A 22,924-nucleotide genomic window follows, 5' to 3' on the forward strand; every position below is an offset into this window, starting at 1 on the left:
CTGTCCTTAACACATTTTACAGGTGCGCTATTGAGAGTGTGCTCACGTGTGGTATTACAGTGTGGTTCGGCAGCAGCTTGTTGTCTGACTGGAAGGTATTACAGGAGGTGATCAGATCAGCCCAGTCCTTCATTGGAGTACAGCTCCCCTCTATTGTACACATTTTGACAACTCACTGTCTCAGGAAGGCTGGAAGTATCGCTAAGGACACCAGTCATCCTGGTTTCTCATTTTTCTTCCCCCTTCCCTCTGGTAAGCGTTACAGGAGCATAAAGGCACAAACTTCCAGATTCAGAGACAGTTTCTTCCCACAAACTGTCAGATTACTGAACTCTACTCCTACTAACACTGATGGGGTTTACTACTAATAATTAATAATTAATAATTAATAATTAATAATTGCTTACACTTATATAGCGCTTTTCTGGACACTCCACTCAAAGCGCTTTGCAGGTAATGGGGACTCCCCTCCACCACCACCAATGTGCAGCATCCACCTGGATGATGCGACGGCAGCCACAGTACCCCAGAACGCTCACCACACATCAGATATCAGTGGGGAGGAGAGCAGAGTAATGAAGACAATTCATAGAGGGGGATTATTAGGAGGTCATGATTGGTAAGGGCCAATGGGAAATTTGGCCAGGATGTCGGGGTTACACCCCTATTCTTTTCGAGAAGCGCCCTGGGATTTTTAATGACCACAGAGAGTCAGGACCTGAGTTTTACGTCTCATCTGAAGGACGGTATTTCTAAGATGTATGTTATTTAACTTGTTGTTGCTTCTGCTGCTGTTCTGTGTTTATGTTTTTGGTGTTTCCTTAATGTCTTTGTATTCTTTGCATCAGAGCAAATACAAATACGCATTTCATTGCACTTGTGCATATGACACTCAATTGAACTGATAAAGAGGGAGTGCAGGCAGGCCTCTCTGACGTTCCTGCTAATGGAGTTATACATTTGACCTCACTGATGGCACTGGGAGCCAGCAGGTGACCAGAGATCCCAAGTGCCATTGATTTGTTGGGATCCAATAGGAGCCAACTAATCTCCAGCCCACTGTCTAGTGATGCTGAGCCAAATGTGAAATTTAATCTCCGTCACAGTCTGGCCTGACCTAGGTTTGAACTGGCCAAGTCAGGATCACTGAGTTCATCCAGCGCTCCGTTCATGTTCCTTCACCTGTTTGGCCATCCACTTGCCCCCTAATCTTCCATTTTAATGCTTCTTATAATAATAATAATTGCTTACACTTATAATAATAATAATAATAATAATAATAATAATAATTGCTTACACTTATATAGCGCTTTACAGGTAATGGGGACTCCCTATCCACCACAAGTAGATGTTACTGAGCAGCAATCATCTGTCCGTTTGGGGCACTTTTCACTCTAAATTCATGCTTCGTACAATTATACTGGCAGAACTGATTTTGTTATGTCAAAATGATTATTGACTATAACAACGTAGCATAATAAACTGGGAACACACATTCACTACTCTCAATCTCACCACCTCCTGAAGGTGAAATGTTCATAAAGCATTGAAGACAGCTTCCTAAACCATTGCTTGTCAACCAGTCCTGAAGGTCCCCTGTGTCCTGCTAGCTTTTGCTCTAGCTGAGGCCCTAATCACAGGCAAGTTAATGTCTATTTTCCATTTGAAGAATATTTCTGAATTTGCCTTCAGGTCTTAAAAGGTTTGTCTGGACTGGTAATTGGTATCAAGTGTTTTAAGAGTTACAGAAATGACTTCATTCAGGTGAGTGAGATAAAAGGTACCCAAATAGTTCACTGCAACAGGAAAACAAATATTATTTCATACATTGCCACTCCACCTTATATCTCTTCATCATCAATTGATCAATTGTAAATAAGGGCAAGCAGGCTGAGGTGGGATTGCATAATGTTCTGTATGAAGAAGCTGTTGGGAACTAGGTGCTTGAAGTCAGTTATTTTTCTAACACAAGGTCTGAATGCAGAAATAGGGAAACAGAAGTCTAACCAAGCAAGAAGATGACAGCACCAGCTATGAGCAGCGTGGTTACAATGAAAGCCAGCAGATGCAGCGCCCCACAGGACTAAGGTTGGGAACCACTGCCCTGTACTGCAGAAACCCCTTTTTAAAAACAACCCTTCCCATAATACTAGGCTCTGAAGACAATCTCTTGATTTTTCACTTCTCTGGGAAATTTAAAGCAGCTAATCACTAGAAACTTGACTTGAAAAATTGACTTTCAAGCAATCAGTGTACATTCTTATCTTGCTTTTTGTTCTTTTCATGGATAATGCTTTTTGTGTGCATAACTACTACTATATGTTGTGTTATCCAAACTAAATATCTCAAAACCACATTCACATTCTTTTCAGATTACTCTTCCTTGTGAGCATCAATTTTGGATACATGGCTATTTCTAAGATACTACAGTCAAATCTTACTGGTGGAAGCTGCGTTGAACTGTTACTTGTTGAACTTTTTCACATTGACACTTTTGCTCTTCCCTCACCTAACAGAAAAGAGCTGCTGACTGACCACAGAGTTTCACATGGTTCTCTTGATTCGCAATATTTGGGGTCTGAAATTAACTATTTGCAGCCTTTCTGCTTCTCCCATCAAAAAAGGTACCACAAGCACAACTGGGGTAAAACGTCAGTAAAACATGCACCCATTCATTTTGTACCCACATTAGCAAATACAGGGTAGAGGAGGAGCCTATCCCAGCAATCGAAAGGTGCAAGGCAGGAAACTCTCTGGACAGGATACCAGTCCTTTGCCAATTAACCTATCAGTACGTCTTCAGATTGTGGGAGGAAACCAGAGCACACAGAGGTAACCTATGCGAACACGGAGAGCACATACAAACACCAAGCAGATAGCACCCTAGGGACTGAACCCAGGCTGTGAGAACTAACCTCTCTGCCATCCTGTCAGTAAAGCACAAATAATTTTAAAAAAACAACAGATAAATTGTTGTATAAGCCAACTACTGAAATTCAATTAATTATTTCTGGACTCTCCAAGCGGTCTCAGCTGGTAAAGGCACTCACCCCAGTGCAGGCTGAGTGTTGAGATGCATTTGTTTGCTGGTTCGAGACGATTCCTGGGTTATGCCGCTAGTTAATTATGAGTGGGGTTCCACAAGAGATGGCAACTGTCACTGTGCGTAGGGTAGGATTATCTGGTAAGCCGGGCTCAGAGTCACACCTAACCCTGTTACCTCCAGGGAGCCTGAAGTGCAGTTGGCAAGGGACACACCAACCAGGGTCAGTGTGGATCGAAGGCGGGTGAGTTTAAGGGTGGGTCTAAGGAATCTGTCCACCATTCCTCATTCTCACTTGAGTGCTCTTGGGATTTGTAGTCATGAGCTGCACAGAATTTGGGGGGCGCGACAAAATAATTTGCAATTCTCAATTTGTCTTGATAAATCAATTTTACTAAGACTTGCAGGTGCCCATATTATTTTGACAATGTTTATATACCGTAAATACTTTGAACCAGCAACCAAAAAACAAGTGAGAAAAGTTAGATTTCTTAAATTAATAGTGTGTTAGAAGCAAGGGGGCTTTTATGATTTGGCAAAAATATAACAACTATATCAAATAGTTCTGCTGAGATTCATGCAACTATATGTAAATCAACATTTAAATCAATTACGGTGCAACAATCATGATAACTTCAATACATTTTCATACACATAGTAACCATCATAACATGTCCACAGACATTCGTACCATTACACAGTAATATCTGAGGTCTTGAGTTTTATTTACATAGCCACATGAAAGAGATTCTTAACTCTCACATATTCCATTTGGGTCTGAAGATCGAGTAATGTAATTTAGCACAAGTAAATAAATGACAAAAAAACAAGTATATAGAGCAAAATCATTTCAAGGCACAGTTGTCTTTTTTGACATTTATTATCAACAGAGTAATCCCGAGTAATAAATAAAAGTTAGTAATAGTACTTTAAAAATTTCTTCCACATGTTAACAAAAAAAATGTGATTCAAGCTTGGACAGGAGATGACAGAATGTTAGTAATTCTTTAACTAATCTAAATCTAATCTAAAAAATATGGGGAATAGTTTTTAAAACAGCAATTTTCTGAATCGTAAAACAACAAGGTCACATTGAATTCTGTTTTTTCAAAAACAGGAAATGATTGCTTGCCTCATGCACTGCAACGTTCGTACATCACAGGTTCTTTTAAATTGGCTGTGTTACAAATGCTGTGCACTACCCCTGTAATTTCACAATAAAGCACGTCGTTCACAGATAAATATTGAAATGATAAAAATGTGTGCGCTTTTTTCATTAATATTTAATTGTTTGACTGTGAGGTTTTAAAAAAAAGTTCAACAACCTATATTTGTGTCCATTTATAAAACTGGAGATTTTATTGAAGCAATCTAAGTGAGGGGCCTTACTCAAAGATATATATGAAATATAGTTCACAGTACACCAATAGTGTCCCACCTGAGATCAAAATCCACAATCTTCCAGCTACAAGTCCAGAGACTCAACCAACACTCCACACTGCTGAAGTGGTTTCAGGAATGGTTTTGTAACCTTTTCCAGTCTGTTAGGCACCAATGACTCTTTCCTCGGGTTTTCAGGAATTCTTTTGAGTGGTACATGACGTGCTTCTAGATTCTGTGTGGTAAGAACTTCACTATGACGATAAGAGCTAAAGACTGTGAGTTTTTATATAAAGCAGGGCTGGCCCAAATCGATTTTTGGATCCTCGATTGCTGGATGACTTTAAGAAATAAATTAAACAAGCACTAAACTGTGGTATTATTTGTTCACTCCCTTAATATACTGCTAGGATCCACATGATGCTTTGATAACATTCAGTGGTGAAAATATGCAGAAATTCAAAAATCTGAAGAAAAGGAGAACAAGTTTTCACAGAATTGTACTATCCTATCATGGTAGGTGTGCTCTGGAAGAATTGGAACCTTTGAAAGAATTGGAACTTCTGATATAATATTAAATGACTGATCAACCTGCTTTTCAGTCTGAAACTTCAAGATGTCAACTAAACCAAACGCACAACTCTACAACAATTAGCACTTAAGTAATTCAAAGTACAGATATTTCCACACTAACACGATAGGGGCATTCTAGAAAAATCCCCTATAAGGTGAAAGGTTGTTAGTCGGACAAATTTCCAACAAGAAATAAAGCAAATAGGGCAAATGTTTGAAATTGACTCATTATTATGACTGCTTTATTAAGACTAGATAGTGGTTAGTGCCTTCAGTTTTTATCCTTTATTCACATGTTATGCTTCCATGTCATTTACAGGGCAAAGATATACAACAGAGGTCAGTTCAAGAAGTGTGGGTATGTGCCCTGTGAGAGAAATTGGCTAACACAGTAGAAAGAGAAAATGCCCAAGTTCTGACTGTCGGAAATCTACAGCAGTGCTAGAAATCATTTAAATAGTTCAAAATGCTGCTTAGTCCTAACCAGACCATATCACGTGTTTGCTCTCTGTGCTAACAGCACCTATGTTTCTCTAAGCTTATCATATTTTTAGTTCTCTTACCTGACTACTGATGGTTTCCCAGGCTGTGCAGGTGAGTTGCATCAACCTTTCAAGAACATACCACTGGGCAAAAGCCATGTTAAGCTAGGAGAACCACTCAGGCAATGGCCCCATTTCTAAAATCATTTTGAACCCCAACAAGCATTGATCAAACTTTGTTAGTCTAGGAATAACTGTTCTGGGCAATGATTAAATGTACTCCAATTTCAAGGTACAATTACATACGTAACTACAAGGTATTGTTCAATGGATGGTCTCACCACCATTATTTCAGTTAGGTTTAAGAAGCAAAGACGGAAGTTTCCAGACTTAGAGGTGGGTTTTGGTCTTTGATAATATATAAATATATTATCACATATATAATATAGATAATATAGAAACTTAAATCAATCAAAAAGGTTTTAAACGTTAAAGCTCTTATCGATGATTAATTTAAATATGCCAGGTAAATCTATGAATCCAATGAATTTATAGGCTCAGACAGAACTTGGACAAGGTGTCAAATTGTTTAATAAGAGTTATAGTTCTCCTTAGAAAGTTCCATTAAAGTTATTTTTACTGTTGAGAAATTATTCAAATTCTGGTTTTTGTTCTTATCGTGAAATATTGAGGTGGATTTGTGTTGGCGATACTGTAGATTTAGCATTAGGTCAACCAACAGCCAGAACGACAAATTAAGCTGATAAAGTTTGGAACTACTGTACATCCAACCTACAACTAAAACACGTTTATTTAGGTCATTTCAATAGTAATAATAATTAGAGTTAACAGTTAATGGCTATTCTAACCCTACTTCTAACTCAATTCAGAGATACACTACACTCAAAATACACTTGTTCCAACTTGAAAAGAATATCAAAGATGCAATTACTCTGTAACTTATTTGCTGACATGTAGCTGTATGAAACTATGCTGACAACTTTTGCATTCTAGATTTTGATAACATGCACATCTCAATGTCATTCTATCAGACCCCACTGTTATTTAGCTAACTTATCTATTTAATTACTTTTTGTGTTTTGTTTGCAGAATTGGTTCTCACACTGAATTGCATTCTCATTCAAAAACCTATTTTACCAACAAGTTAGTGGAGTCACCATGGGCACCAGAATGGGACCCAGCTATGCCAATATTTTTGTCGGCTGGGTAGAAGAACTCTTCTTCATTTCCTACACTGGCCCAGACCTCTACAAGCGATACATTGATGACTGCGTCGGTGCTGACACATGCTCTAATGACCAGCTTGAACACTTTCTGCATCACTTCACCAACTTCCACCTGTCCCTCAAACATACAGTTAACATATCTTCCACTACTCTTCCGTTTCTAGACATCAATTTCTCCATTAACTACCCCGACTCTCTACTTTGGTCTATTATAAACCCACTGATTCACACAACTATCTCCTGTATAGCTCACTTCACCAGTTCATTTGGCTACTAAGACTCTGCAGCAACGACATCGATTTCCAGAACCAAGCCCTCAAAATGTACTCTTTTATCTACTCTAGTACTTTATCAACAGAGGATACCCTAGCAGTGTTATTGACAGGACCTTTGCCCGAGCCAAAAACACCCCTTGGACCATCAACCCGAGCAGGAACTCCCGCCCTAACAACCACATTCCTTTGGTGATTCCCCACCACCCCAACACACTTTCTATCGACAACTATTCAATCCGACAGGTAGAGCTGGGCGATAATTCGATAACGACAATTATCGCGATATAATTTCCCTCGATATAATTTTAATAAAAGTTCGATAAATGTTCAATATATATGTTTATGCTTTGCGCATGATATGCGCATGCGCACAAAATACTGCACGAGTGCGCGTGTGTGTTGCAGACCGGGCAGCTAACAGTTTTGTTTAATGTTTCTTCTGTTTGGCAAGTGTTTGTTGTGTTCTTAAAATAAAGAGTTGTTTAATTTACCAATTAACTGTCTGGTTTCTTCAACTTTCACTCAGGAGAAAAAAACTGCCTTTAAACTTGAAAGAAATAATGATTTGACATTTATTATCGACTGATATGAATTTTTTTTTCGTGATAATGTTTTTGGCCATATCGCCCAACCCTACCTACAGGGTGATCCCTCCACTGGGGCCCTCTTTTCTGACCACCCCATCATCTCATATCGCCGACCACCTAATCTGCGTTACCTTCTTGTTCACAGCTCCCTTGACCGCCCTCAGCAACCATCCACACCAGGCACTTTCCCTTGCAACAGAACTTGCTCTACCACATGCAAGTAATTATCTAACACCACACTCATTCAAGGCCCCTCAGGACAATTCCGGATCACTCAGATGACATCTTGTACCCCCAGCAACCTTATTTACTGTATTTCTTGCAGTAAATGCCCAGCCATCTAGATTGGGGAAACAGGAAGGAGACTCAAGAGACCGTTTCAGAGAACATGTTAGGGCTGTGAAGATTAAAGATTTCTCCGAGCCTTTTGTTTCTCATTTCACCTCTAATGGCCATGATCACACTTATCTCTCCGTCTGTGTTCTCAAAGCTGGTTTTCCTAACTCCCACATCAGAAAGACTACTGAAACTAAAATTATCCTGCAACTAGGATCACACCTTTCCCCTTCTCTCAGTGACAGACTAATTTTCTTCTAAATTCTCTCTATTCATTGTAGGTTTCATTTCACACCTCTATTCACCTATCCTGTCTTCACACTACCTGATTGACCACTCTGTCTGTCCCCTGCCCCCACCCCTCACTCCTCCTCTCTCCCAGCTTTTGTTCTCCTTCTCCATTACCTTTGCTTACTGCCCTGTCTTTCTCACATGTGAAGAAGGCTCCACGGCCAAAACGTTGTGTTTTCTTTCCTCTCTTTTCAGCATGGAATAAACCTATTACTTGTTCATTTGTATTGTATGTATTGAATTGTATTAACTCCACTTGTGCTAACTTGGCAATACGGGCAGAGCAAACCCCCCAACAGAAACAGACTAAGCATGGCTTGAGGAACAGAGTTAAATTCACCTTGACCAATATTGAAAGCCCAGGCCTCCAAGCAGTCAAACAGAAACACTGCATCAAAGGAACTAAAGTACAGGAATCTTTATATTTAATAGTAAATCCACAATAATACAGAACAAGTTGTACTATAAAATTATCTGAACCCCCATTTATCCAGAATTGAACCCAGGGCCCAGAGCTGCAAGGCATTAAAACTAACCGCTGCACCACCATGCCGTCCCATTGGGATCTAGTGAACATGCAATGGTTACTAATTGGATTTGAAGTGAGGTACAATATGTCATTGTAAAATAAACTCTGAAAATGCTGAACACTACATAATCGGTATTAGCATCTAGATGTGCCAACAGACAGGGAGCAAACAAATGTTTCACAACCTTTTAAAAAATGCAACTCAGCAATTGAAAGATAATTGAAAAGTATATGACTGTCAAGATTAATTTAGAAAGGAGAGATGGTAGTTTTAAGGTCACCAGAAACACTTCCAGATGTCAGGAATACATTCATAACACATAAACGGACAAGAGCCATAAAAAAAAATGCGTCTTCAGAATGACTAAAGAAAGTAGAGCAATTTCACAGACGCAACCAAGTAAAACAATGCACATACATTTCTAAAAGAAACTTGAGAATGAATTTTGTGAAAATGGTTAGTGAAGACTTGGGACACTTGTAGAATCTGCAGTGTGAATTAAAATACTGAATTAGAATTAAACATTCCAAATTACATTGTTCTCTTCGAAGCAAAGTTTGCTTCTGTATGTGTCATGATACATCATCTGCATGCGAAATAAACAGAAATTATAATACTATATTAGGAGTTCCTTTGATCTGATGGTGATAAAAGTCCAAAGGATATGGACTTCCAAAGGGATTGGAATTGTTGGCTTCTCCTCATGCAAAGATATTGTGCTAATTCCTCGGCGTGTCCTTCTAGAATTGCTTCATAAACACACAACAACATTTCATGACACTTTTAAAATAAGTAATGTGAATGATAAAGTCTAGTTTTGTGTCAGATCACAGTTAGAGTGCATTCTATTCAGATATATTTCTTCACTATTTTATTTTCAAATCATTTACAAACGACTTTTCAATTCTTGTGCTACATTAGGCTAAACTATATAACAGTTACTAACATGTAAATGCAAATAATTATTCATTTCTGCAGCCCTGATGTACCATTGAGTACCATACTGTACATTATGAAATGTAAGACAGAGCATCATCACACAGAGGATGTTCAGAAATCTGTTGGGCACAGCACTCTGTTATATTAACACACTGAGAAAGCACTCCGCCCAAGACTTATCTCCAAGTGGTAAACATTTCAACTGTAGAATAACCACTTCCCCTCAACATCTTCATCGCTGTCTCATGCAGATGTAAACACACCCAATCATAAGTAATATGAAAACTTGCCTTACAGAAGAAAAAAAGTTTGTTATGATTGGTCTCGAGAAATCTGTTAACTACGTTCATGGGACTACATTCTTTTCTCAGTGAATTCCAATCAAAACATCAAATTATTTCAAATTGCCAAATACCGCTTCAAAACACAAAATGCTTTTGAGGAAGGACAATCCAGTATAAACACAGCACTGCATAATCAAAAAACTTTACCTTGAATAAAAGACTAAAGTAAGTCACATTCTTTAATCGCAGACTGTATTTATATTAGAACACAATGCGGTGACTTTCTGCTCCATCTCAAATTCTTTCACACATGTGTTTCTCCTGTAATTCTCTGTAATGTACACAATAAATGTTTAAAAAGAGACACTGCTGTCAATCATGTGCCTGTGTACAAAGAGTACATTTACTCTCTGTGCTGATGGTCAGGTTTGGGCACAACATTCTAGTCTTATTTGGCAAACTTGTGGAAACACACATGAACCCCAAAGAGCTCATCTATTGTATCCTCAGGATCAGATCCCAGGAAAACAACCCCAGTAAACCCACTTCCTAGGGCTTTCTCAGGAACCAGGGTTGTATCCCAACATCACAGAGTGCAAAGCTCATTCCTTCTTTCCAAAAGGCAAAAGGAATAGCCAAAAAAAATCTACTTCGGTCATACTCTGACAGTACTATGGACCATTGCTTTATTAACAGATGTTTTCAATCAATTTGTGCATCTATTGAGCTGGTCAGGACTACAGCTAAATGTTTAGGGATCGAATGCACAATTAGATTAGATGTTGTTTTGTTGTATTTTCCCGACAAAAACAAGCATTACTAAACATATGCACATGCCGGAAATTTACATTACTAGTAATTTACTATTCATAACAAATATCTCAGGGAGAAGGGTCAGTGTGCCAAACTTTGCTTTTCGAGGAATCAACTGATTTACTTATCTAATTCAAGCAACAAAAAACGTACTACCACCTGTAGCATCTCTCAATGGTTTGTCTTGCACTTGTCAAATAAAGGGACGGGCTACAGTTTCTATTCATTTTCCTACAGCTCACATGAAGGCTAGCAGATGTTTTCAGTACAACTAAAAGTATCCTCCCATTCGACTGCACTATTGCTATGTGATGGCTCTGAGGACCTAAAACTAAGTAGCTACAGGGGATCAGAGTAAGCTGTTTCGGTATAGGTTAAGTGCAATTACTTTTTAAATTTTGTTCAACACAAAACAAGGAAAGGCACTGCACACTGATCCCAGAAAATAAACAAAAACTATTCGTATTTCTATTCTAAAAACAAATAATTGAAAATCATCCGCCAAATTTGTGTTCACACCAATTAACATTCTGCAGTGAAACGTCCCAAGTCTACCCGGAAAGTAAAATCAATGAATTCAGTGTTTCGTGTTTCATTTCACTCTGCTCTTCACGTATTGGTATACAAATATTGATTTATTTAAAAGTGTGCATAGTCCACGCCAAAACCTACAAAAAATTAACCTTTGCAAAAATAATTAACAACTGAACCGTATAGTATTTAGGACTTACTAACTCCCAGTTGTAACACGTAATGATCTCGGTACATCCACGATATGACTAGAACTAAAACATATTTGCTCAGTTTTTGTTTATCTTTTCTTAATACACACTGTACTATTGCTGTTTATAAAATACTTAGTCAAACTCTCCAGCCAGTCCGCTACTTTAGAAAAGCACGATCTCTAAAATAAACTTGTCGTCACTCAAGAAAACTTCTCTATGTCTCAGGACTGTTACTATCTGGTAGAGGTCACTAAAAGGAACGTAGATAACTAAATGAATTCGTCTTCTTTCAAAATGCTGAAAAATAACTGAAACGAGTGAGACTTCTTTTATCATACAGTCCCCAATATTCGTCTTCTTTTCCCCCTACTCATATGGAAATTGACATTAATGTCAGAATTAAATACAAGGCTGGGTTATACTTTCTAGAGTATTTAACATTAATAAATAGATATGAATTTTAACCAATGTACTTTCTAAATTTGAAAATCCATTAGCTAAAAGATTAATTTCTTTTTAATGTAAATATATAAAAAATATTTTTTAAAGAACCCTTAAGTTGCAGTTCTTCAAACCGTTTTCTCCTGACGTCAAAAAATGGAATAACACTCAGATGAAAATATTTCGTGACCAATTCATGACTGCTAATTAATTCCCATTACAAAATGTAACATAAAAATATTCCAACATATACTTTAAACGAGCGCCCCCCACCTCAAATCACCCTATAGTGCTAGATTACATGTAACCATTGAGAGCTGTGCGCCTTTAAAATGTAACAAAGCATCAGTATTCAACAGTTTTGGCATTTATGGATCTAGTTAATGGACTGTATATAGATATTGTGTGTGAGAGAGAGTACGCATTAGTATAAATGTATATCCTTTTTTTTCTATATGTTAGAGGACGAGAAGCCTGGGGCTACAGTTGGGCTTCGTTCCCAGGTAAAGATCACGTAGCTGGGGTATAGGCAATTTCGTCTCCCTTAATCTTTAAAAGGCCTTGGTGCAAACCTTAACTTGCCACCTCAAAAAAACACAGGTCAAGTCTGCAAGTTCTTTTCAAAAGGCAGAGCCATAAAATACTAGCTGTTCTGCGTCAAATAATGACATGTTGTGCTTTAACATTTGAAAAAGAGCATGTCAGCTTAGGATATCGGCAAAACCTCTGAAATGCAATAGAAAATGTCATTTTCACTATTTTGGCATTAACAATGGATATTTTGCGCTTTCGTATCAAACATATCAGTATCGAATTTTAGATACGAGATTCGCTCTGAATGCAATAATATCAAGCTATGAAACATCTCGCGCTGTATTATGATCCCATGTTACAACACATATAAAACGCGATTTATCGATAGATTAATGTACGGTACCTCTATCGCAATACCAATATCGATCTTAGATTTGTGCAATCATGCATTTCATTCAAGAATAAAAAATAAAAAGGAAACAAATCAAACTGTATTTGCTCCGTTTAGGGATCGGCAGGTATTTACATTAGGAAAAATACGAACGAAAAGCACTGCGTAGAACATATACAAACCACGAACAACACAGACAAGCCTTTGTTATGGTTATGGCTTTTTTCACCCCCTATTTTTTTTCCGAGTGTTGCTTACCTTCCCTGGCTTTCAGTAGCACAGTGTTGGCCACGATATTTTCAATCTCCATTGTCAGTATTAGGATCCCATGCAGACTTGATACATCTCACTTAGTAAAAAAGATGAAGATGGCAGTGCCGATGATGAGTATGACGATCAACGTAAACTGTGATTTGGCACATATCAGGTTAATTGTACCTCTCCATTGCTTGATGTTGAACCCCCCCACCTTAAGCACTGCTTGAACATTAACTCCCCTTTTTAGCATTCAATGCCTTGCCTTCCTTCCTGCTTTGCTCACTCCCTCACCCGTACAGGCAAGCCAGGAGTGGGAGGGCTTATTCTACAACCACAGAATAACCTACAGCCCTACAATACTGTACAGCAACCGTATCTACACCGCAAACATTACGCTTCACAGAACGTGCTCTAAAGCAACTTGTATCTTAATTAAATCCGGAATTAACGGACGATAGGTAAAGCCAATAGAATTATTTTAAAGTTGCCATTTGTTTAAATGTATGATCCATATTTCCAATGTCTCTATTAGCACAATCTTAAATCGTTTTCTTTGATGAAGTGAAAACGCTGTATTGGTTTTCATCATTTTAATGCAATTGGTTTGTTTGCGTTCTGTAATGGTGTGTCCAATACGTTACCAAATGAGTCACATGGCGTAAATTATTTGATGTATGTGAACACCTTTATAAAAGAGCTTTACAATATTTCTTATTAAAAATCTTAGGAATTCTATATAGTGTAATCATTCTTAATAATCGACACCGAACTGACCACAGCTTCTTCAGTCTGCATAATACATTGTATGTGGCATTGTGTGTAAGACAGTGCCCCTTACTGATCTTTAATCTGTTTCCTTTTTATTTTATATTCGGGCCTTTTTGTTTCTGCTCTGAGCTGTCTGAAAAAAACAACAACTCTGGAGATCGTTTTTATCATTCTTTTTAGAATATCGTATGAAAATATTATTTCCCTGGGGTCTGTTTTTTTTTAGTCTAGAGGTTTTCATTTTATATCTTCTATTTAGTGTGGTGCACTCTCTCCAGATGGGTCAGTTTGGGTCATATATTTGTGATGCAGAATCTATAGTCACAAACACTGGCCTGTTTGCATACTTTGATTGTTTCTCTTAAATTGCCCCAAGGGATTGATATTATGCATGACATACAAGGTTTGTTTCAGTTGTTTTCAAAACACACCTCTATTCGAATGCAGATTAATTGATATTCTTCTTGCCGTTGTGGGCTTGTTTGCATTACATTTTAATCATTTTATCTCTGCCAGTTCTGTTTTCATTCTAGGCAAAATAATTTATATTACATTATAAGTATAATAATAATAATTGCTTACACTTATAAAGCGCTTTTCTGGACACTCCACTCAAAGCACTTTACAGGTAATGGGGACTCCCCTCCACCACCACCAATGTGCAGCATCCACCTGGATGATGCGACGGCAGCCATAGTGTGCCAGAACGCTCACCACACATCAACTATCAGTGGGGAGGAGAGCAGAGTGATGAAGCCAATTCATAGATGGGGATTATTAGGAGGCCATGATTGGTAAGGGCAATTGGGAAATTTGGCCAGGACGCCGGGGTTACACCCCTACTCTTTTCGAGAAACGCCCTGGGATTTTTATTGACCACAGAGAGTCAGGACCTCAGTTTTACATCTCATCCGAAGGAAGGCGCCTGTTTACAGTGTAGTGTCCCCATCACTACAATGGGGCATTAGGACCCACATGGACCGCAGGGTGAGCGCTCCCTGCTTGCCCCACTAACACCTCTTCCAGCAGCAACCTTAGTTTTTCCCAGGAGGTCTCACATCCAGGTACTGACCAGACTCTCACCTGCTTAGCTTCAGTGAGTTGCCAGTTGTGAGTTGCAGCGTGATATGACATTATATTATATTACACTTGAAATAGGCTCCACAGCTGAAATGTTGCATTTCTTTTCTTCTCTTTGTAGCATGGAATATACCTTTAATTTTGCAGCACATTTAAAGGACTCCAGCATGCTTTCTTCAATGGTAAGGGATACGCTTGTCAGAGAAAGTTATATGGTGACACCAAACATGCTGAATGGACTCCAGAAAAGATGAGAAGGATTTTAATAGACATGTCAAGCTTGTCTTCATCTAGTTCAGGTGGGTATCCCTGTCTGTGTTCTCAAAGCTGGTTTTCCTAACTCCCACATCAGAAAGACTACTGGAACTAAAATTATCCTGCAACTAGGATCACACCTTTCCCCTTCTCTCAGCGACAGACTAATTTTCTTCTAAATTCTCTCTATTCATTGTAGGTTTCATTTCACACCTCTATTCACCTATCCTGTCTTCACACTACCTGATTGACCACTCTGTCTGTCCCCTGCCCCTACCCCTCACTCCTCCTCTCTCCCAGCTTTTGTTCTCCTTCTCCATTACCTTTGCTTACTGCCCTGTCTTTCTCACATCTGAAGAAGGCTCCATGGCTGAAATGTTGTGTTTTCTTTCTTCTCTTTTCAGCATGGAATAAACCTATTACTTGTCTTCATCTATCCTAGGATAAGGGAGGGGTGGCAGAAGGCTGTTCCAGTTTTGTTTTTCACAGGTAGTAATCACTGAGACTTGAGGGGCAGTCCTAAAGACAGTTTAACATGTTTAATATGATGTTATCCAGTTGTCCCAAATATATGGTACATTTTCCAAAGCAAAACAAAGATGAAGGCTGGTTAAATGGGCAGCAGGGTGGTTTAGGGGTTAGCATTGGTGCCTCACAGAGTTGGGGCCCTGGGTTAAATTCCAGACTTGGGATGCCGTCTGCTTGGAGTTTGTAAGTTCTCCCTTGTTCGTGTGGATTTCGTGCCGGGTGCTTCCGTTTCCTTCCATAATCCAAAGATAAACTGGTAGGATAACTGGCTTCTGGAAAAATTGGCCTAGAACGAGTCTGTGCGTGTTATGGCACAGCAGCCAAGATCAAAGCTAGACCCTAAGCGGTGAGCGATATTACTGTACCTGAAGCACAGGTTTCGTGAGAGTCAGGTTAACCAATACGCAGTATCTGAAGTCATAGTCTTAGTTAGCAGAGGTCGGTAAGCCAGAGGTTCAGGAAACAGACAGCACACAAGTAGCAAGAACACACGAAGGTTAGGAGCTCCAGTGGGATACCCAACACTTAGCACCGAGATGGTGGGAAAGAGCCCTCAAGTACTCTGGCATGGTGGCGACCGATTGGATGATTCAGTAACAAGTCAGCGTTTGCGGGAATTAGAGGAGACTTGTGTCTGATTATGCATGGCCGTGACAGTGCGTGTCTGTGTATACCTTCAATGGACTGGCGTCCCATCCGGGGTGTATCCTGCCTTACACCCACCGACTGCTGCGATAGGCCCCAGCTTCCCTGCAAGCCTGTATTAGATAAACATGCTTAGAAAATGGATAGATGGTTGGTGAAATTAAGAAAATTGGTTTCCTGTCTCTATGTTAAATGAACACATGCAGCATAGTGCCAATGAAAATGTTAATCGACTGTGCCCTCTTGTTTTGCGACTGACCTAAGTTCTGTGTTACTCAGTGTCAGACTTATTAGCCGAATATAAAAGCCACCAGTACTGTATCTTGATGAGCACATTTCATTCATTCATGAGATACTATCAACAGGTGAATGGTTTCATCATGCTTGTGATAAACATTATGGTGACTACATAGGAGGAGAAACCATCTGTATTGAGTCTCCTACACACACCTTGTGGTTAGTGAGGTTGGGGAAGTTGGGGGATGGGGGCCACATTATACCTTCCACCATATTTTACCCCTTTATATTAGACTGCTGGTTACAGCTGGTGTCAGTTTTTGTACTGAGATTCTATGTTTTAAGAGCCTTCACCCTCTAAAAAAAGTGCTGTGTATTCGTCCCACAAAATGCTTTTAGAACGAGGCCTATTGGTAGAAACGTAGAAGTTCTAATTCAATAAGCTTATAATATGTCTAAAACAATCATTTCCACCAGCCCTTCTTTTGGCAATTGAGTGCAAACCAAGGGATCTATGGATATACTTAAAAGGGTAAAAAATACTGGTAACAGGTCCCTTATACATGATTGTGTGGTTGATTCTTCAATATCCATAAGTCCTATTTCCTTCTGGAAACAGATCATATTGATGCTGTTACAGACGTGTGACATTGAGGAATGGGAAAAAGTACACTTATCAGAAGACTGGCGTGTAATGTGAGCTGTGTGATTAAGACAGAGCTCTTTAAGTGTCTCTTTCTTATGTTTGAATTTCATAATTTGGAGGATAAGATCTCAACCTTAAGTGGTGAATTTACCTGTGTGCGATTTGCTAACAGTGCATCCTGCTATGTACAGTGAAGAATACACTGCATTAATTTTGAGTTATGAACAGAAGCACTACTGCAGATTGACACTTCATTTAAAGTGACTGCAATATCTACTCTCTTCAATAACTTCAAAAGTTTCAATAGCCCTTGTATTGTTTATCTGGTGTGTAAGCACACTTGAGATACAGGTACAGTACACAGAAGAACAGTAATAGAAGATGATTGCACAGCTATGACATGTTATAAATAAATTGAAGTTATAAATGGCTGAATCGTGGATTGACCTAAACCGATGGGAATTCAAACCAGCCTTTAAAGTATGTTCAATATATCTCCATCTTCATAACATTCTAAAGCAGTCCAATTGCAACACACTCCAATTCCACAATACTTTCTGAAGCATGATTCTTCACATCATTTTATTATTATTTAAAAGCCTTACTTAAACTTTCAGGTGTCCCACAGAGAAAAATCCACACCAATTAAGGCATGGACTGCTGGAATACTCTACTTTGAGAGAAATCATGTCAAATCATTCATACAGAAAGTTCCCTACAAACACTAAACAAATGTTTCTTTTCGCAGTAACAACATAATTCATACTCTTACTGTATATAGATCTTTTGCAGTGAAAGGCTTTTCACTTAGATTGTATAGTAGCATACTGAATAACAAGGATTGTATTAATTCACAATAACAACATTTATATACTTTGACATTCCCTTTTCAGCCTCATGAAGATAAATTTGTGCTCCTAAGTTTAGAAACAGCAAGCGTTTTGAATGAATAGAATTGTTCAAATGAGTGACGAATTACTGTGTATTGTATAACCTTATCATCTGGCAAACCACATCCATTGTGATTTGAAACAGCAAGGCAAATTCAATTTTTTTGTTTCGAAATACATGAAAAGATTATTGTTTTTCATAACACCACAGCGTTTTTGTGACAATTGTTTTCTCATAAATTATCCACTTTTTTCTTTTGAATTATGGTTTAAGATTGTTAATAATTTGCTGATTATAAGTGTTATTTTGTATATCATCAATCACAGTTTTGAGTGATACAAAATGTTGTTTGCAAACTGTTTTCATATTTCTGTTAGTGAAGGGCCTTAAAAAGTGTCATTAGAACAACATGTATATAAATTCCAGTCTCAAACTCAGGGTTTAAATTTATGGACTTGATATTTAGACTATGTGCGTAAACCCTCCTAGAAAAAGATGGTTTTGGGGGTGGGGGGGGGGGGGGGGGGGGGAATGAGAAATGAGGAATTAAATATCTAAATGGTTTAAACATACTGTAGAGTGCAGTTTGAATTTACTCGAAAATATTTGAGGTATATAATACTGCCACCTAGTGTGAATGAGTAAGAAATACAGTAATCTGAACTTGGCATTTTTAATACACATACTGAACTTAAAAAAGAATATTATTCTAATGTTGCAAATAAGAGCTATCCAATTTACAATAATTAAGAGCCAAGGAGAGCATACAAAATAATGATTTTCCAAGCCAAAACCTAGCATGGTGACCGGACAGGAGTGCTGTAGGAAGCTTTAGATGAAGCTTGTTACTGAGATGTTTAAAAGTGTAAGAGTAGTATTGCAGTATCTTGACTGAATTCTATATTAATCAAGCAGTGCAGCAATTTCCCATTTCTGTGTCTAACCTGCTGTGTACTGAGGCTGCTAGCTGGAGCTAGCAGTGGTAAATGAAATGGATTCTATCATATACTGTAGGTGAAAATAGTTTGGGATCTTGGAGATGAAAGGTGGCATATAAATACAATTAAAATGATTATTACTAATTTACGGCAGCATGGTGGTTAAAATTGTTGCTTCAGCACCGGGGCCCTGGGTTCGGTTCCAGACATGGGCAGCTATCTGCTTAGAGTTTGTATCTTTGTATCTCCTCATGATCACATTTCCTCTGAGTACTGCTGTTTCTTCCCACAGTCTAAAGACATATTGGTAGGTTAATTGGTCCTGGTTTGAGTGATATGTGTCTGTATTTGTCTCTGTATGTGCCCTGTGATGGACTGGCGTCACATCCAGGGTGTATCCTGCCTTTTGCACATTGCTTATCAGGATAAGCTTGTTCTGCTCCACGACCAGAAGAAGCGGTTTGAAAATGGATAATATTAATTTGGACTTTTAATTCTTTGACATTTGACAGATCCAAGGCACCTAATCGTGGTGCACATAATTGAAAGGTATGTATAATTACAAAGCATTATGAGAGAGACATCTTTCAATGCATTTTAATTAATCTGTTTGGTGTCTCCGCCACTGACATTGTCAGGCAATCATTGCTTTTTTTTACTTTTACAATTGGTTCATTTGAACAAAGTGTTTATGTTGTGCAAATTATGTGTATAGTAAAAAATCAAAACCATGTTCAGTATATGCATGATATTAAAATGTAAATTGTATACTGTATTTTGAAAACGTATTCTCAATTCTCTGTATTACTACAGTATGATTGCTCAGCAGCTGTGTGGCAGCTTTTAAAATGGACTGTTCTCTGTAAATCATACTTTCTTCAATCAGATACCGAAAATATTCATGAGCAGAATTCAAAGGCAAAGACAAACAAATTCACCACTTAAGGTTCTTAAGGTTGAGATCTTATCTTCCAAATTATGACACTCAAACAAAAATATGATTAGATAGCAACTTAAAAGGCCTGAACTAATCACACAGCTCACATTTCACACCAGTCTTCTGATAAGAGTCCTTTATCCCATTCCTCCAGGTCAACTGTTTGTAACAGCATCAGTTACAAAGATTTGAATAGGACTGTATGTATAACTGTATGTACCGCTGCTCATTTCAGTCTCCTGAAACAGTACCTCCTGCTCAAGAACCTCTCAAGAATATCACACCCAGCCACAAGAAGAAGAGAGAACGCTGTTGCTGTCACCCTTACTTTGGCTGCAATGTGGAACTGAGAGGCTGACTCCCATCGCCCCCTTCTGGTGCCATTAGAAAACAGGACTTATGGACATTGACAGCATGGACTGCCTCTCAGCTTGGAGGTAAAAAAATGCATGTGTTACTCTGAATCAGGCAGCCAGAATGTGGGAACCGTGCAGTTTAATAATAAAACACTTATATAGCACTATTCTGGACACACCACTCAAAGCGCTTCACAGGTTACGGGGTCTCCCCTCCATCACCACTATCAGTGGAGAGGAGAACAGAGTGATGAAACCAGTTCATAGATGGGGATTATTAGGAGGCCATGATTGGTAAGGGCCAATGGGAAATTTGGCCAGGACACTGCGGTTACACCCCTATTCTTTTTCAAGAAACACCCAGGGATTTTTAATGACCACAGAGAGTCAGGACCTCGGTTTTACGTCTTATCCGAAGGACGGTGTCTTTTTACAGTATAGTGTCCCTGTCACTATACTGGGGCATTAGCACCCACAAAGTCCATAGGGTGAGCACCCCCCTACTGGCCCCACTAACACCTATTCCAGCAGCAACCTTAGTTTTTCCCAGGAGGTCTCTCATCCAGGTACTGACCAGGGACACACCTGCTGAACATCAGTGGGTTGTTAGTTTAAATCAAACCAAGAAGAATTATGCTGTCAGGTCACCTAGGGCGATTTGTTTTATTCTAAGTGCTGCTAGTCACCAGATGTCTATTTCTGCTCTATCTTGCTCCAGCTGGGTCTTAAGGAGTCATGAGAATTCGCCTCTGTACAAGTTACTGGGTACACACATCTACACTCACAAACGATGACAGCCATTGCTGTCATCAGTTGAAGTTTAGATGGCTGTTACATGAGCAGTGAGTGGATGTGTGTTGTGCTGCTGGAATGTTGTAATGTAAAGGTGAGCCTGTAATAGGGGCACCAAGTATGGCTCCAGACTTCATCCCCACTTTATTAAGTCCCTCAGGACATCATCACTGTAGCACCATGCAGTCAGGTTGCCATCAATCAGAGTACTGGAGTTCTGTATTGAACAGGCGCCCCTATTCAGGCCATCAAACTTGGCCTTTCCCATTGATCGTGACTCGTAGTCTCCCAGATCATAGTCTGTTGTTGACTGACTGCATTTAGCTTTAGGGTCTGGGCAGGTTAGTAATTACTTTCGCTCTGCCTCAAAGCTCTGGAACTGTATCCCTAAGGGTATCAGAGAGCCACCTACCCTGAGCACTTTCAAACCTAAATTCAAGACCATCTTTTTTAGAAGAGCCTTTATATAACTCTGAGTGCCCCTTTGCTTTCCTACTGTATTCTATACCTCCATCTACGATCTCCTCCCAGTGCTTATTTTTTTCTGTAAAGTGCTTTAGAAGACACTTTTAAAGGTGATCTCTAAAAATAAAGGTGTTTTATTATTATTATTATTATTATTATTATTATTATTATTATTATTATTATTATTTTTAAAAATACCCCAGATGGAGAGAAGCATAATCCAGCCTCCAACACATCAGTGGCATGAAGACATTTGCCTTTTGATAAATGTGACATATTGACACCTTTCTGCATTTTTTTGTTTATTATCACCAAACTTTATATTCAGCTCTATCCCTGTGGCCGATCAGCTCTTTTCCTGTTGAGGTAATTTAATGTTTAATGACGAAACACAGTAATTCAGCCATTTGAACGTCTGTCGCAAATGATCAATTAACCAAAATAAAGCTAAAAACATAATTAATATACAAAACCTGCATAGTTCTTTTGATATAAAAATGTACATGTCTAAATAGAGTGGTACATTTCTTTTGATGCTATTTTTGCTATATTGTATATTTTGGCAAAGCCAGTACTGTCACAGAGTTGTTGTACTTCTGTTTGTTTCACACAGGCAAAGTAAAAAATAAGGTGGAAAATCTGATTTGAGCTTGATCTTATAGTATCAATAAATTAAAATATTTTTAATTCAGTACATGCTTTTTAAAATGTAATACATTAATAGTGTTTACATGTAATTTGTTTTGTTGTTACCTTTTCTGGACTCCTTGATGTTTCAAGACTATTTGCTGCAATTTTTAATTCAGGAAATTCTTCACGAAATGCTGCAATTACTGATGGTCCACCAACAGTCGATATCAAACATTAGAAGCACGTTCTGCTTACACAGGATGAAACACCAAAGCCTGAATTCCAAAATGAAAACAACAACAGTGTTTCCTACAACAGATGGTACAAAAGAGCACAGTATGCTTCATCAGTAAACCATTTACCACAGCAACACTCCAGATGGATTAAGTGGCTTCCCAGCATTACAAATTCACAAACCAAGATGTTGCTTGCTAATTACTAGGCAGAGGGTGAGACTGACTTGAAATAGCTCTTCTCAGCTTCTGGAGTACTGCACTGATTTCAGTGCTGAACCAAGATGGCAATCTGGTGAAAGTAATATAAGGAAAGTGAACCATCCAAATGACACAAGTGGAAATATTATCAAGACAAATCTAGAAGTTCAGAGACCGTGTATTTAGAACTGAA

The 22,924-nt window shown here is 38.6% G+C and overlaps 1 protein-coding gene across 1 annotated transcript in view; it reads right to left on the reverse strand.

The window, feature by feature from the left end:
* grk4 (G protein-coupled receptor kinase 4) overlaps positions 1 to 13,421 on the reverse strand; it is a 100,680-nt gene extending 87,259 nt beyond the window's left edge. Inside the window, exon 1 of the mRNA XM_088629695.1 lies at positions 13,130 to 13,421. Coding sequence (XP_088485821.1) covers positions 13,130 to 13,181 — 52 coding nt within the window. The 5' untranslated portion in view covers positions 13,182 to 13,421. The remainder of the gene's footprint in view (positions 1 to 13,129) is intronic.
* Positions 13,422 to 22,924: the final 9,503 nt, after the last annotated feature.

This window comes from Lepisosteus platostomus, chromosome 1 (genome assembly GCF_059453375.1).
Source record: "Lepisosteus platostomus isolate fLepPlt1 chromosome 1, fLepPlt1.hap1, whole genome shotgun sequence".
Lineage (NCBI taxonomy): Eukaryota > Metazoa > Chordata > Actinopteri > Semionotiformes > Lepisosteidae > Lepisosteus > Lepisosteus platostomus.